Below are 17,098 nucleotides of genomic sequence, written 5' to 3' on the forward strand. Positions count from 1 at the left end.
GGGAGCTGCTGGTCCTCTGCTGCCCCGTGTGGTCACTTTGTGTCACTGAGGTGAATCCAAACAGTGAAGTGACAAAATCAGACATTAGAACTCAGTGATGGAGGCAGCAGTGGATCAACAACTCCTCAGTTTTAACATTGTTGACCTGACGTCACGTCTGTGTTTATATACACACACACACACACACACAGTGTGCAGTGTGCAGTGTGCAGCTGGCAGCAGCTCCCTGCTCTGAATAATGTACTCCACACTTTCCAGCGGTGGTTTAAATAATTCACATCACATTCCTGTGATGCCGCGGTGCTGGTGCAGACCGCTCATTAATCGATCCTCAGCGGATCAGCCCACGCTTTACACAGCGGTTCTTGTGATGTCTCCAGATATTTCCAAAGCTGCCTCTTAATCTCTTTGAGAATATTAATTCCCACATATTAATCCCTCTCTTGTGTGCTCTGGCTGTCAACAGTGAAAAATGCACTGGTCACTTTAAACAAAGCCTGGTGTGTTATGCACGGCTGCTGCTGCTGGAACACTGAGTTCCAAACCGTCCTGCCCGTCTGTGTTTGTGTGTTTCAGGGTTTTTGTGTGTAATTTATCCTCTTGTATATTTGCCCGTGCAGATCCTGGTGCACTTGGGTCTGCTGACCAAGGAGTCGGGTTTTAAAATAGCTGAAAACGCCTTCAGCGGCGGCCCGCTGGGCGAGCTGGTCCAGTGGAGTGACCTCATCACCACGCTGTACCTGCTTGGCCACGACGTCCGCATCTCAGCCTCCATCGCCGAGCTCAAAGAGTCAGTGTCACACACACACCGAGCCCCATGATGCGCTTTAAATTAAGGATTATTTCCGTTGTCAATTACTTGTTTGGGTCAGAAAATGTAGAAAATATGGTGTCCTCAAAGCAAAATCATTCACTTTCAATGATTTCTTTGTTATATGAGCAAAAATACCAGAATATTCACATTTAAGAAGCTGAAAAATCACAGAAACTTGTTTTAATTGTTTAAAAAAACACTCAAACTGATGAATCTGGCAAAATGTAAGAAAAGGTTCATCATTTTTTCAAAAACCTGGAAAATATGAAGTTCTGAAAGCTCAAGTTCTGATTTCTTTGTTTTATGGAGCAAAGAAACCAGGAAATATTCACATTTAAGAAGCTGAAAAATGATCAAGCTTGTTTGCATGAATGAAAACAATTGTTTTAATCAGTTATTCAGTGAATAGTTGCAGCCCTGGTGGGATTTAAATGTTGTAAAATGAACTCTGTGCGGGTTTATTTGTTGTATTGTTGAAAAGTCAGTTTCTATACAGATGACACATGAGGACGTTTCTCTGATTCTGTTGCTGAAAATATTCTCATTTCAGAAACTTGGTTTAATTTTCCATAAAATCAATACAATCTGTTATAAACCTAGTTTAATATTGATTCAGGAGAGGCAGTTTTATTTGCATAGACTTTAAATCACTTGTACTGTATGTTGTTGAGGTAAATTCATGACACTGCTTGTGACATAATCAATGTATTGTTAGTGTATTTTAATCATAATCTGCAATAATCTCGTAGATTGACATAGAAAAAGGCAAAGATTTGAGTCTGAATCTCCGCTCTCTCTCGTCCAGGATCATGCGTAAGGTGATGGGGAACAAGTCCAGCTGTCCCACGCAGGGCGATAAGGTGGTGGAGCTCATCTACATTGACATCGTGGGACTGACGCAGTTCAAGAAGACGCTGGGACCGTCCTGGGTCCACTACCAGTGAGTGTCCCCGTCCTCCACTGACACGAGACAACGCAGCACTGTCAGGACACACCCATGACCATAAACATGACCACCTATCACAAAAATGTACAACTCATCTCATTAGGTGATAAATGATTAACATCTTTATATTCACACATTATTTAATAAATCTTAAGTAAACAGCTTTTTGTGGACCCAAAATAAATCACCTGTGACCCACCTGTGGGTCCCCGACCCAGTCTTTGGGAACCACTGTTCTATTCTAAGATGTTGTTTTCTTTAGAATGGCATTGTATAAAAGTTTAAAACTAGTCCTTATTTGTATGTGAAAGTGAAATATTGGTGGTTTTAAAGAAGCAGTTTAACAAATAATCCATAAGACTAAATTCATTACAAACAAGTGTTTAAGCTTCTTAATGAAGTGTCATTTATATTTTAAATGATTAGTTAACTATACATTGACCATCAATTCATCAAATGTGAATATGTTTTAAGGATTCTTTGCTCAATTAAACAAAGAAATCACTCAAACTGAATCCTTTTAGTAACAAGACATTTGAGAACGTCGTCAGTTCCACGTTTTGGAAACATTTTCTGACATTCAAGGGACAGAATAATTCTCCTACGACACATCTGATGGCCCTGACCCAGTGTCTGGGAACCATTGACCAACATTTTTCAACATATTCTGACATTTTAGGGACCAAAAACTAATACACTGATGGATTACGACCCAGAATAATCCTCTGATGACGTTATGATGTGTTTTGTGAACCACTGATGGAGCTGATGCTGAGTCATTGGTTTGGATTTTGTTTAGTTTCACATCTGCATTCATTGTGTTTTTCCTCGTCGTCGCGCAGAGAATGTAGCAACAGACACGGTAGAAAATAGAATAAAAGGGAAGATAATCTGCGATGAAAGGTGTTCCATTTCCTCCTGTGTGACGGGGAAGAATTCAGAAACATCAACTGCTGCTGCTGCTGCTGCTGCTGCTGCTGTGTCACAACATATGAGGACAATAACATGAGACCACATATGATCTTAGATTAGAGGACAAGAAAGCATCTGTGAACTAGTGATTTGAACTTTCATACGTCTATGTAATCTGATACTTATGTACACTAAAATAACTGTGTCTGTGATCTGTTTTCATCCACTTAGGTAATCTGAAAACATGCCCCAAAATAATCTGATTACACCAGTTGAAGTAATCTGGTGTGATTTAAACATTGTTGAAAAGTCACTGTCTATGCAGACGATACATGATGGCGTTATTTTCTTGTCTTCCTGTGATGTCACAGATGCATGCTGCGAGTGCTCGACTCTTTCGGGACGGAGCCGGAGTTCAATCACGCTCACTACGCCCAGTCCAAGGGTCACAAGACGCCCTGGGGGAAGTGGAACCTCAACCCGCAGCAGTTCAACACCATGTTCCGTAAGTCGCTACCACCGCACGCCGCCACACAGCGTGACACACACTACCACCGCACGCCGCCACACAGCGTGACACACACTACCACCGCACGCCGCCACACAGCGTAACACTACCACCACACGCCACCGCCGCACACCACACGCCGTAGCCACACACACACACTACTACCGCGACGCTGCCACTTACCACCGACGCCGCCACACACTAGCGTAACACACACACACACCACGCCGCACCACACACCCGCCACACACACTGCCACACGCCGCCACAGCGGACACACGCCGCGCCGCCACACACGCGACATTGACTACCACCGCGCCCACCACACACACAGGTAACCACCACTGACGCCGCCACACAGCGTGACACACACTACCACCGCACGCCGCCACACAGCGTGACACACCCTACCACCGCACGCTGCTCTTTCAGGACCTCGTCCACTCCAACAGAGTGGATTTTGTCCCTGTAAAGGTGAAAGCTCTGCACTGGGGCAGACTGTGGTGCGATGGTCACAGTGAAACGTTAGCCTGACAGTCCGCGTGTGTGAGGTGAGGCTGCAGCCACCGCTGCACCTGAATGGGAGGCTTTGTGCGACGAGTACAGGACGTCTTTATCGCGACTACACTGCTGCCTTTGCTCTGAAGCCACTGAAGAGTCTGCGGTTAGATGCTATCAGCAGGAGAGACGAGTGCTGTGAAGACCTCAGGGACTGCTGAGCGGGCCACACGTGTCGTGTTTGTGCCCAGGTCTGGAGATTATGAACCAGAATAACAAAGTACCGAAGGTTTGGTTTGGTTCAGTTTGGTTCGGTCCAGTCAGCCGATTGTGAGATAAATGCTGTGTTCCCATCATGGTCCGGTCCGGTTTGGTAGAGTCTGGTCCTTGTCCTGGGTCAGGCGTGCCACATCCAGCAGCTTTGATTCCACACAGTGGACCGGTCCACTTTAATGCTTTTTTCCTCAGACATCTGATCAATGGTGAAGTTTGTGTTATTTATTTTATTTCTAACAATAATCATAATAATAATAATAATAATAAGTCAGAGTTTGTGTTGATTTAGCGTGTACGTTGTGTAGAATTGTCATTATTTCTGAACCTGCTGTTTTGACTTTATTACTGCGTTGCTACCGATGTAGCAGTGGTATGAGCCAGTGTTTGCTCCACACTTGGATCGGTCCATTTGTCCTGATGAGACAGTCCTCCGTACATCATTATGTGTGTGTGTGTCTGTGTCTTGCCGATCAGACAAGATGCAGCCAAATTGAGCTCATGAATCTACTTCAGTCACTCATTGTTTTGTGCTGTTTCCTCTCAACTCATGTTTAATATCACACTCTGAACGTTTCCTGTACGTCTAAGAGACGCTTCACCACCTTAAAAACAACTGCATTCAAACTTACTGACAATTCACTCCTTTATTCTCTGAATTCTGACTTTTTTTCCCTAAATTTGGACTTTGTTTACTCTGAATTTTGAAGTTTTGTGGGGTTTTTTTTTTTTTAAGTGTATGTGATGAAACTTTTTGTGGTTCACTGCGTTTCCTGTTGAGAAATATGGACAAAAGAACCCTGAAAGAACACAAGCGTATCCCAGGCGTCTGTTGAGTAACAGCCTCAGTGTCTTCACTGGAGGAAACGTGTAAAAAAGAAAAGCTGTGAGACAAAGACACTCAGCAAATACTTTGTTGACAGAAGTCAAACTGACACATTCCTGAAAACTCCCCGTGGACAAACTCTGCTCGTGTCACTGTGATGTCACACCGAAAATGTTTTCAATGAATTTGTCACTTTGAAAAGACAGAGGAATATAATACGAGTGTAAATTATAAGGCATGATTTTGGCTGTTTACAGCTTAATATAAACGATTTTATTGATGATGAAAACAGTGAAATAATCTTCTTCAGTATGAATGTGTTCACGTAGATTAGAGCTGCTAATCCAGTTTCAGTTTTTGTCATTTTTCAGCTTCTTGAATGTGAAGTTTCTTTGCTCCTCATAAGGAATGAATCATAAAACTGATTAATTTGACACTTGTTCAGTACATTTTCAGACATTTTCTAATTGATGACCGTGGAGAATAATGAAATAATAATTATTAATGATATAAACCGAGGTCACCTGTGAAGATGCTGGAAAAGCACAAGAACACACCTCGAACTGAGTTTGACCTTGAAGAAGGCGTCAGACTGACATTTTCTGTGAAAAATACTAATAATAATAATAATAATAATAATAATGCTGCTGCTGATGATGACACAAACTGTCTCATGAAATCATTTTTATTGGCTCCGCGCTCTGACCACAGACCACAGCGTCATCCACCAGGACGTCCACTCTGACCTTCTCGGTCTTTTATTTTGAAATATTTTTAATATTGATTCTATTTTATTCTGGCGTCTTTTCCCCGTCCTCACATTTGTTTTTACAAAGCAGATGGCAGCGAGAGGGAAGAACGGCCAGCTCCGCACTCCACACTTGACCTGCTCGTCGACGGCCGGTTACCATGGTAACAGGCGGTCGCCGGGCAGCAAGAAGCAGAGTGTGAACAAAGAAAAAGACGGCGTGTCTGTGTGGAATTATGATCTGAAGTTAGAGTGACAGCAGACTCCTCCGTTTAATCCTGTCACCTGTGTTCATGCAGTCATTTTAACATGAACCTGTGTGTGTGTGTGTGTGTGTGTGTGTTACAGCTCACACTCCAGACAACAGCTTCCTGGGCTTCGTGGTGGAGCAGCACCTGAACGCCAGCGACATCAGCCACATCGACGACATCAAGAGGCAGAACCAGTCGCTCGTCTACGGCAAAGTCGACAACTTCTGGAAGGTACGCTGACCGCCCAGCAGGGGGCGACGCACACACATGACACAATGTCAACTTTAAATACTCACGCGTATCTTTGTGGGCTTTGCATGATTTAGCTGAAGCAAAAGTCACATTTTTTGGTTTTTTTGTGTTTATTTTATATTTTTAAAGGAAACACGTGAAGAATTTGAGCTGCATTCACTATTATTTTACTGCTTTAGTAAAAAAAAGTTAAAGATACGTTAATTTACATGAATTATGCATTTATTCACAAAAAACATGTAAGTAAAAGCATTAATAATGTTTAAGTGGTAAATTATGCTCAAGTAATACTTAATTATAGTCGAGTAATGATGATTACACTTGAAAGTAAAGTATACTTAATTATAGTTAAGTAACATTATTATGCCTTAATAGGGTAAATTATGCTCAAGTAATGCTTAATTATAATTAAATAATGATGATTTAGTGATATTCTACATACATTAAGTGTCACCGAAGGAAAACAATACATTTTTAACTTCACAGAAACCTGAAATAGACGTGAAGAAAAGAAAATCTGCACATCTTCAAATATAAGCAGATTTAAGAAGCTGAAAACACTCTTGTTAAGTTGTTGTTAAAACCTGCTGCTGCTGCTGCTGCTGCTGCTGCTGCTGCTGCTGCTGCTGCTGCTGCTGCTGCTGCTCTGTGAGTCATGTCTCCTCTCAGCAGTTCAGGGCAGACGAGGGAGAGCCCATCAGCTCACAGTGAGCAGCATTAGCAGCTAATCAGACTCCCAGGCGTGTTCATTACCTCCCGCTTTTAATTAAAGGGCCATTTTGGGGCCGAGTGATAACGAGCTGACTGGCGTTGTGCTCCTCCCTCCTCCCTCCATGTCTCTCTCTCACTCGACGTTCACTTCAGATGAAAGTCTCCACGTTCCACAGTGGTGTTGTTTATGTGGAGGCGTGAGTGTGAACACGTGGCGATGGCGTCGTATGTTGCGTCCTCACACGACACTCTGGCTCACCTCAAAACTCCAGGAGGTTATTGTTGTTGTTGTGGTGTGTAAAGGGGCGTGGCAGGACGCTCGATAAAGAACTGTCTCACAGCCGTGTGTCGCCCGGCAGATTTAAGAGCGTCACTCAGTGTCGTAATTAATCTGTTCTCTATCTGAAGTCATGTGCCGACATGACGGGTTGATTTAAGGTGTTTCATCAAAGACTTTCCAGAGATCTTCATGAGATTAAGTCTACGACGTCTACGTCACATGATCACGTCTTTATCTCTGACTGTGGGACAGACTTTTGTAAAGCACTCACTCTCCCACACCAAAGCCCATAGAGAAAATCACTGGTTTTAGCTCACAGGGACACAGGAGCTGCTGCTCTGCTGCTGCCTCGTGTGGTCACTTTGTGTCACTGACATAAACATAAGTTAAGATTTTCAAATGCCGAATTCACCAAAATCAGACATGTGAACTCAGTGATGGAAGCAGCAGTGGATCAACAACTCCTGTGTGTGTGTGTGTGTGTGTGTGTGTGTGTGTGTGTGTGTGTGACGGTAAAATCACTGATTTTCTCTGTGGGCTTTGGTGTGGGAGAGTGAGTGGTTTATAAACGTGTGTGTCACAGTGAGATAAAGACGTCGTAGACTTAATCTGATGCTCAATCCAGTTTTCCTGAGCGTGTATGAAGTCGTTTGTGTCTTGTCGTTTGTAACACGTCAGTAAATGATTGTGTGTGTGATATTGTTGATGAATTTCTTCAGCCTTTGAAGAAGAGCCTACCTGTCTGCAGTCGAGAAGGTGCGTTTGATCTTCTCTTATAGGTCGAGTGAGTCGAAACAAGCGCTACCTGTCTGCATCCTGATGAGGCAGCAGGAAGCTCCTCCCCCAGGTCACAGCCGTCGACCTTCTGAAGGCACACTGAAGTCACATGACACGAGGTCGTAGAAATGAGCAATAAAGCAGGATTAATTTACTGCTGCACTCCCATGTGGCTCCTCCTCCTCCTGTCAAAATAAAACGCTGAAACATCACAATCTGCTCTGAGAGAACGAGGGAGAGGGTCATAATAACAGGAGAGAAGTGCTGTGCTCTCTGTTTTAATAACAGCAGCATGTTCCTCATTATTCCCACAAGACGTTCACAGCAAACCTTGATGAATGTGTTCATACGTTCGTATGTGAAGTTAAAGTGACTTTAAAGCTGTAAATGAAGATTATTCTCTTTGTTCATTTAAAGTTGAATGTTTGGGTTTTTTTGCTTCATAAAAAGTCAAAAAGTCTTCAATAAAACTTCATGTACTCTGTTCATTGTATTGACACACAGCGCCTCCTAGTGTTCTGCACAAAATGTTTGTCCTTTTTAACGCGGCAAACGGAGGAAAATGCAGAATATGAGTGTTTTACGTGTCAGTTTGATGCATTCAGAAAAATAATTAAAAAACTATTCTAATGTTTATACTTGGCATATTAATGTACTCTTATATATATATGTGTGTGTGTTGTGTGTGTGTGTGTGCACTAATAACTTTAATTTATACACACACACTCCCCTGAGTGTGAACATTACAATGTAGTGATTTCACCTTTTAATTATCACTTTCCCCCCCCCACACACACACACAGGGTGCTTTAGTTCCAGTTGGCTGGCTGGAGGCATCTGATAGTGAAGCCTCAGGGGATTCTGACGAGCGACTACTTGAAATCTAAGTCTCTAAAGGAAACACTGACACACACACACGCACACACACACAAAGGAAGAGAGCAGGGTAATGTCCAGGAGGCAGAACACACTTTTCAAAGGCTGCCTCTTTGTGTGTATGTGTATGTGTATGTGTAGTTTTCCTGTTCCATTAATGAGTCCTTGTCTGTGTGTGTGTGCAGGCTGTTTATAATCAATATCATTGTGTGTGTGAGTGTGGTGAACGCTCCTCAGAGGCTTCCTGTCGTTATGGAGAAAATGACCAGCTTTCATTTTAACTGCCTCCCTGAAGGACTACGCTTTAAGAGCACTACACACACACACACACACACACACACACACACCGTTGAGACTCTGTGATCACGAGGCTTTTTAATGTTTAACTCAGTAAACTGTTGAATATTTTACTGTTAGACAAGAACTATAACAACAATAAACCTGAGGTGTGTTGTTACGAGGCAGTGACACAAGAAAACAGAGAGATTTTAGACGGACGGAATAAAATCTCTGTCAGGTGTGTGTGCGTGCATGTGTGCGTATTTTAAGTCTTCTTTCAGCTTCTACACACACACACGTAGATATGTGTTAGTTTGCTGGTTGAAGCTTGCCAGTGAGTATATTGAATAGCCACAAGGGGGCGACTCCACTGCATGAGTGGAGAGTCTGTGGGAAAATGAATTTCTGAGTTCATGTTCTCAACGACTCACTTGAGTAAGAATTGACTAAGTGAATCCTGTGTGTGTGTGCGCTGCAGGACAAGAAGAAGTACCTGGACGTCATCCACAGCTACATGGAGGTCCACGGCACCGTGCACGGCACCAGCACCGTCCACCTGCCCGGTTACGTCGAGAACCACGGCATCCTGAGCGGCCGCGACCTGCAGTTCCTGCTCCGAGAAACCAAGGTGAGTCCACCACAGAGACGCAGCCGTCTCAGAAGCCGCCGACGTCAGGTCACAAGGTCCCAGTGTGTGAGGCTGGGACACGGGTTAGCTCTTCAGCCCAGAAACAGAATCTTCACAGCCTCACTTACAGCTGCGGTACTTCTTTAATCCTTTAACTTAGTTTTAGTGGCGTTGTTCACGGCTGCTTCACCAGCGTCTCCGGGTCTCCGAGTCCGGTCCTTAATCATCGCCGTTCTCCGCCCGGCGCTGCGTACGCTGCTGGTACGGCTCCGACAGCACATTTTTACTAAACTGATCCTTTCAGCCCAATAATCCCTTCTGGAAAGAGCGACCAGAACAAGTGGAGTGTCTTTGTTTCACACACAGTGAGTAGTGAGGTTGTAAAGCCACAAATGGAAGGTTAACATGTAACAAAAGAACTGTGACAGAATATCTGTCACATATGCTGCAGAGTTCGACACTGAGTTTGCTCCCACTTATGGTGCGTTCCATTTATAACCGGAACCTCGAATTTCCACACACACACACACGTGTAGTTTGAACCTTGTTCAGAACGTAGTGAACGTGTGTTTGTGTCGTGGGATCAGCGTCAGTGATGTCATCGTGTCTCATGTCTCCATTCACCACAGACACATGTTTTCTTTTGTCTCTGCAGTCGTCTCACCTGTCGACAAAAGTCAACATGTGAGACACGGTGGTGACGGACGTCACGCGTCACATGAGCGCAGCAGAATCCATGTTTTTTTGTTTGATTTGAATATAAATATGATCAAAATATGAGCTCAATACTGGAAACTGAAGTCTGTAAACCACTCACTCTCCCACACACACACACACACACACACACACACACACACAAAGTCCATAGAAAACCAGTGATTTTAACGCCACACACACACACACACACACACACACACACACACACACACAGGAGCTGTTGATCCACTGCTGCCTCCATCACGACGTTCAAAAGTCTTATTTTGTCAAATTCGGCATTTGAAAGGCAGCAGAGGACCAGCAGCTCCTGTGTCCCCGCAGCTTAAATCACTGATTTTCTCTGTGGGCTTTGGTGTGGGAGAGTGAATGGTTCACAGACGTCTGTCTCACAGTGAGATAAAGACGTGAACGTGTTCTTGAGACGTCGTAGACTTTAACTGACGTAGATTTTACGTGGTGAGATTATTTTTGTGCTACTCTTCCTGAACTGCACCTTTAAAGACAAATATACTTGTGTGAGATGGATCCACAGCTGTGATCATCAGCACCATCGTCTCAGAGAAAGTGCTCTGCTGCCCCCTGCTGGCAGGAGGCCGAGCAGAATTCTCTGATTCTTCCTGTGTTGATGTGTAACATTCTCACACACAGACGAGTCATTGTTACCGTCTCTGACTCTCAGGAAAATGAACGTGTGAGACGTCTGTGGTGTGAACTTGTCCTGAACCTGCAGGAGGAGGAAACATCACACCACTGTGTGTGCGTGTGTGTGTGTGTGTCTTCAGTAAAATGCTGAGTCAGCAGACAGAGACAGGGAGGTGTGTGTCAACACAAGCGTCAGCAAAGATCAGCAAACTCCTCAAACACTGACACGAGCGTGTTCCTTTCTTTATTCATCTGCATGTAAAAAGAATAATCTTAATCTAATCTCTGCGTCTGCTGCAGCTCTTCGTGGGTTTGTCTTTCCCGTACGAAGGTCCCGCTCCTCTGGAGGCCATCGCTAACGGCTGCGCTTTCCTCAACCCCAAGTTCAACCCACCAAAGAGCAGCAAGAACACGGACTTCTTCAAAGGCAAACCCACTCTGAGAGAGGTGAGGGGTCATCTGGAGATAAACTCAAATCTCAGTGTTTTATTTTGGTCCTCCTCAAGTCAAACTGTGAGGCTGAGTGGTAACATGTTTCCTCTTTGTTTCCCGTGTGTTTCCTGTCTGTTTCCCATGTGTTTCCTGTCTGTTTCCCATGTGTTGCTCGTGTGCTTCCCGTGCGTTTCCTGTGTGCTTCCCGTGCGTTTCCTGTGTGCAGCTGACGTCTCAGCACCCGTACGCTGAGGTTTACATCGGCGAGCCTCACGTGTGGACAGTGGACATCGAGAACCCAGCAGAGGTGGAGCGAGCGATCCGCTCCATCCTCAGTCAGAAGGTACCACACACGTCACATGATGACATTATATTATATTCACATTATTATTTGATGTTCTATTCATTTAATAATATCACACATACATTACAACAAGGTTCTGCAGGACCTTAATAGACGGACACGCCTGCTCAACTCTGTACAAACTTAAAATGAATATATTCTGTTTAGCTCCCCCTAAAGGCTATTGGAAGAAACAAGATTCAAATGTCTCTAAATGTCTTTGGAACAATAAGCGGCCAAGACTCGCAAATCACGGACCCTGGTATGCTCGCACGTCAGGGTCCTGTAGTATCTCACTTCACCAACGGGTGGCGGTACAAGCCTGGACGCAGGGAATAGGACGCATTCCTACCAAAGAAGAGAACGATGCTATAGCTCCCTCGGACATGTCTGGTTGGAGTGTCTCACAGCTAAAACACCAGTCGGGCAGGTTCAAGGGTCGCCAGGTCGAGGCTCAAATAACTTTTGCCGTTGTCAAAATGTTTTTTCTGTCCACTATCCAACAGAGGAGGCTGGATGGGGGGCTGGTAGTCCCACATTTCTGGGAGTGTAACTCCCAGAAGTCTTGAGGGATTCTTTGTCCATGGCATTTTGAGTCCCCGATTTTTAATAACAACCAAATATTAATAGGACAGAGGCCGTTTACTTATTCTCAGTGGGAGAAGAAAGGCGTTCACACATTAAGGGATGTTTATAATGATACTGGTGTTCGCTCATTTCAGGATCTGAAGAATTATTATGACCTACCAAGCTCATCTTCAGCTCAGGGCAGCACTTTTACAAACGTCTTACGAGCAGAGGAACCTCTGTCTCCACCATTGATACTTTTCTATTGAAGTCCTCTTACAAGGACCTGCTCTTAGACGAGCAGTGGAGACGTGATGTTCCAGGACTTCGACCTGATTTTGATTGGGACAAGGTCTGGTCTGAAATTTCGTTGACTTCACATCATCCAAATCACCAACAAATCCACCTGAATTATGCTCATAGAACTTACCTGACCCCACGAAGACTGCACCTAATGGGTCTAGGGTCTGACTCCCGGTGCAGCCTGTGTTCCCTCGGGGTTACTGGTACATTTCTTGATATGTTCTGGCAATGCCCACCTGGTGCTAGTTTTTGGAACCGTGTATCTTTGCAATGAGCAAATCTATTTTCTTTGAAGATTCCGGTGTCGATAACGTCTTTACTCCTGAATGATTTAGCTCAGTTTTGTTCACCTGGACAGCAGAAAAGACTTCTTTTTACAGGCCTTACTGCAGCTAAGAAATGAGCAGCTTTCAGGTGGAAACACCCTGAGAAGCTGTCGTGAACAATTACAATTGGATCCTCACATTTCTTGATATTGTTTATATGGAGTTCAGTCTGAAACTGAAACTGCAGTCACACGAGCAGTGGGTTTCAGTGGCAGGGAAACTAAACGAGCGGGTCCAGCCACCTAATTTGCCACTAGCTTTTTGTTCTGGGGGGCGTAGGGGGGGTGGGAGGGAGGTGGGGTTTATTTTGTGTGTGTGTGTTTGTTTATTATTATTTTATTTGTTATTATTCATATTAATTATTTATTAATTAGTTATTAATATATATCTATTTTTTTACTGTTGTGGTTTCTATATATTGTCATCTTTTCATTCTTATGTCTGTCTTCATGTTTTGTATATTTTATTATAATAAACATTTGATCACAAAAATAATATCACATATGTTTAAATGAACTGAATAAAAAAAACCTGTGTGTGTGTGTGTGTGTGTGTGTGTGTGTGTGTGTGTGTGTGTAGATTGAGCCATACCTGCCCTCGAGTTCACGTGTGAGGGGATGCTGCAGAGAGTCAACGCCTTCATCGAGAACCAGGTATTACACCAACTGTCCCTTTAACACCAAATAAACTGTTACACTTTGTTACGTTACAACACAGCAGTATGTGTGTCTGACATGTTGTGTGTGTGTGTATGTGTGTGTGTGTGTGTGTGTCTCTGTGTGTGTGTCTGATATGTTGTGTGTGTGTGTGTGTGTCTGACATGTTGTGTGTGTGTGTGTGTCTGACATGTTGTGTGTCTCTGTGTGTATGTCTGTGTGTCTGACATGTTGTGTGTCTGTGTGTGTGTGTGTGTGTCTGACATGTTGTGTGTCTCTGTGTGTGACGTGTGTGTGTGACATGTCGTGTGTCTCTGGTCCTCAGGACTTCTGTCATGGTCAGGTGATGTGGCCTCCTCTCAGTGCTCTGCAGGTGAAGATCGCAGAGCCGGGTCGCTCGTGTAAACAGGTTTGTCAGGAGGAGCAGCTCATCTGTGAGCCGTCCTTCTTCCAACATCTCAACAAGGACAAGGACCTGGCCAGGTACACACACACACACACCCACACACACACACACACACACAGCTCCCCCTTGTGGCACTTCAGAATAAATCACTAGGTCTGTGTTAGTGTGTGTGACATAACCTGACAGACACTGTGTCTCCCCCCTCCTCCCCCGCGTGTGCGTCTCAGGTTCGGCGTGGTGTGTGACAGCGTGGAGTCGAGTGCGGACACCGTGGTCCCCGCCTACAGTGCGTCTCGTCATCACTGTGTGTTTCAGTCTGACCTGCTGCTGTTCAGCTGTGCCGGCGCTCACCAGACGCTGCCACGCGTCTGCCCCTGTCGTGACTACATGAAGGGCCAGGTGGCGCTGTGTAAAGACTGTCTATAGCACACACACACAGCTGGTCGTCATGTCAGGGGGGGCGTGGTCTGTGGGCGTGGCTGGATGTGGGTGCAGCCCACCGTGTGACAGACTGTTTGTTCGTATTCATCATGTGGAAGCAGCACCGCCCCGGTGGACTGAAGTGCACATATCAGTGAGTGGCTCTTTGGACGCCCCACCCACCACCACCCAAACCCCACCCCTTTCCACTCCAAGCACCGCCCTCCCTGCTCCGAAACTGCTTTTTTCTTTAGGGTAGACTTACACTGGACAAACACACACACTAACATATACACGCACACACAGACACACACACACACACACACACGGTTTTACACTGTAACGTCTCGTTCGTTTCTTCTTGAGAAAAAAAAAACGCGTCACATCGGACGTTTAACGTAAAAACTTTTATTCACACTTCCTCACAGCAGGAAGTCCACGTCCACTTTAAAGGGAAAGTTCGAATGTTGTTTTTTTAAGTTCCACAAACTTAAAAAAAAAAAAAATGAACTCTCCCTTTTTTAAAAAGTCGCACGCTTTTATTTTTAAAAAAAACACGTCACGTGTGTTTGTATGAGGAAAAAAAAGGCCAGTAGAGAATCCTGAGACGATTCTCGTTATTTGTTGTGACGTAGCGTTTTAGGCTCCGCCTCCTGCAGAGAATTCATAAAAAATGTGTGTGTTTGTTGACGTGAAAACGACAACGTTCGGGGGACAACAAACATGAGCGCAAAATTCTTTATTACGACGACAGCGAGAATAAAAGTTAGTTTTCTTAGTGGTGAGAACAGGAAGTGCACTACGACGACACTGTACATTATTGCGATGTTTTCTTTTTTTATTTATTTTGTACACAGATGTTTTTTTTCTGTTTCTGCTGGAATTCTGTTTTTAATTTATCGCAGGGGTGTTTCTGAACTTTTTTTTTTCCTTTTAAAGAGATTTTTATTTATGGAGATTTTTATTGGAAGTGTGCGAAAAGGGGGCGTGGCTTCTGTTCAAGTTCGTTTTTATCGTGTTTTGTTTTTTTTAAAAAAAAAAAACATTTCTGCACAAAAATAAGTTTAAAAAAAAATTCCGGAAAATTCCGGAGTCATTTGACGTAACTTTAGTCGCAGAGACTTCGTACACTTTACGTTCTTTTGTGTTTTTATCGTGTCAAAGAAAAAACGCGATGTGCCTTTTTTTCAGTTCTTAAGAATTTAAATCTTTAAATTATTTACATTTTTTTCTTATTTTACTCTTAATTTAAAAAAAACAAAACACTTAAATTCAATCGACCCAAACTTTATTTATACAACAGCACACGGATGACGTGTCGGGTTTAATCGTCTTATTTAGTTTGAATCTGATTAGTTTAATCTGATTACTCACACTAATCCTGGGAAAAGACCCGAACCAACAATGTTTCTGTGTATATATATGTATATATATATGTATATATATATATATATATATATATATATATATGTGTATATATATATATATATATATATATATATGTATATATATATATATATATATATATATATATATATATGTATATATATATATATATATATATATATATATATATATACATATATATATATGTATATATATATAAATACATAATGTTGTTGTTTCTTTTAATCAAACAGCAGTGAAACATTCATTTTGTTGGGGATTATTTTAATCTGTGGATGAAAACTGTTGAGCTCTTTTTAGGGGATTAAGGATATTTTAAGTTATTTTAAATCAAATATTTCAAGTCTTTGTGAGTAAAAAGCCTTTATTTTATTTTGTGTCAAACGCGACTGAAGAAGTGAAAAACACAGCGACTTCTTTCTTTGTTTTTATTTTCAGTCTTTGACGAGTGAGAGGGATATAACTTTATTTTTAAATAAACTTGTCTCTGGTTTTATTCTCCGTGTCTCCTTGTGTTTTCTTTTATTTAATGAATAAAATAAAAACTCCAGAGGACAGAACATCACGTCACAGAGGTGAAGGTAGCTGCTCCTAATTCTAGGATGGGTCAAATGCAGAGAAATAATAAAGTATAAGAGAAAAAATAATAAATTATAAAAGAAATGTGGTTTGCAGCTCATTTTTACCTTTATTTTTTCTTCATCATTTATAAAAATAGTATGAAAAAAAGAAAATAATCGAACATTATGTGTAACATATGAGCTGAAGTCACGTAAAAGTCTAATATGACCAACAAATTGACTTTAAATATTAATATTTATCTACTTAAAGCTTCATGTAACCACAAAAAAGTCTTGTTTGCTGCCACCTGGTGGCCAAACATAGTCACTGCTCTATTATAATATTATGGATTTTATTGCCATTTCTTCTTAAATGTGTGAAATGATGAAAATAAATGATATTTAAAAACTGGGCTGTGAAAGAAAACAACTTTGAAACCGTCTTTGAGAAAATAGATGATTTTTTATTGAACTGAGTGACGTAGACACAGTTTACGGGTTTGTGAACGTAATAATCATCAGAGAGAAGATGAATAAAGTCTAAGATCATAGATATTTAATGTCATTATTATTATTATCATTGTCACACAGATTCTTCCATGACGTTCACTCATTCACAGTCATTTTACATCAACATTGACTCCACGCACACACATTTATTACACAGCAGCTGTTCGTTCCTTTTCATTTTTGCTTTCAATTAAATTCATGTTAAAACGATGAGATTGGACACAAATGCA

General features: G+C 42.6%; 1 protein-coding gene across 1 annotated transcript in view; it reads left to right on the forward strand.

The window, feature by feature from the left end:
• LOC122761506 (alpha-1,6-mannosylglycoprotein 6-beta-N-acetylglucosaminyltransferase A-like) overlaps nt 1-14,904 on the forward strand; it is a 31,944-nt gene extending 17,040 nt beyond the window's left edge. The window contains 11 exon segments of the mRNA XM_044016762.1: nt 621-790; nt 1,620-1,754; nt 3,044-3,177; nt 5,874-6,007; nt 9,430-9,579; nt 11,239-11,385; nt 11,597-11,713; nt 13,489-13,504; nt 13,507-13,562; nt 13,891-14,048; nt 14,199-14,904. Of these exon segments, the coding sequence (XP_043872697.1) occupies nt 621-790; nt 1,620-1,754; nt 3,044-3,177; nt 5,874-6,007; nt 9,430-9,579; nt 11,239-11,385; nt 11,597-11,713; nt 13,489-13,504; nt 13,507-13,562; nt 13,891-14,048; nt 14,199-14,397 (1,416 nt within the window). The 3' untranslated portion in view covers nt 14,398-14,904.
• The last annotated feature ends 2,194 nt before the right edge of the window (nt 14,905-17,098 follow it).

Source organism: Solea senegalensis, unplaced genomic scaffold (assembly GCF_019176455.1).
Source record: "Solea senegalensis isolate Sse05_10M unplaced genomic scaffold, IFAPA_SoseM_1 scf7180000014762, whole genome shotgun sequence".
Taxonomy (NCBI): Eukaryota; Metazoa; Chordata; class Actinopteri; order Pleuronectiformes; family Soleidae; genus Solea; species Solea senegalensis.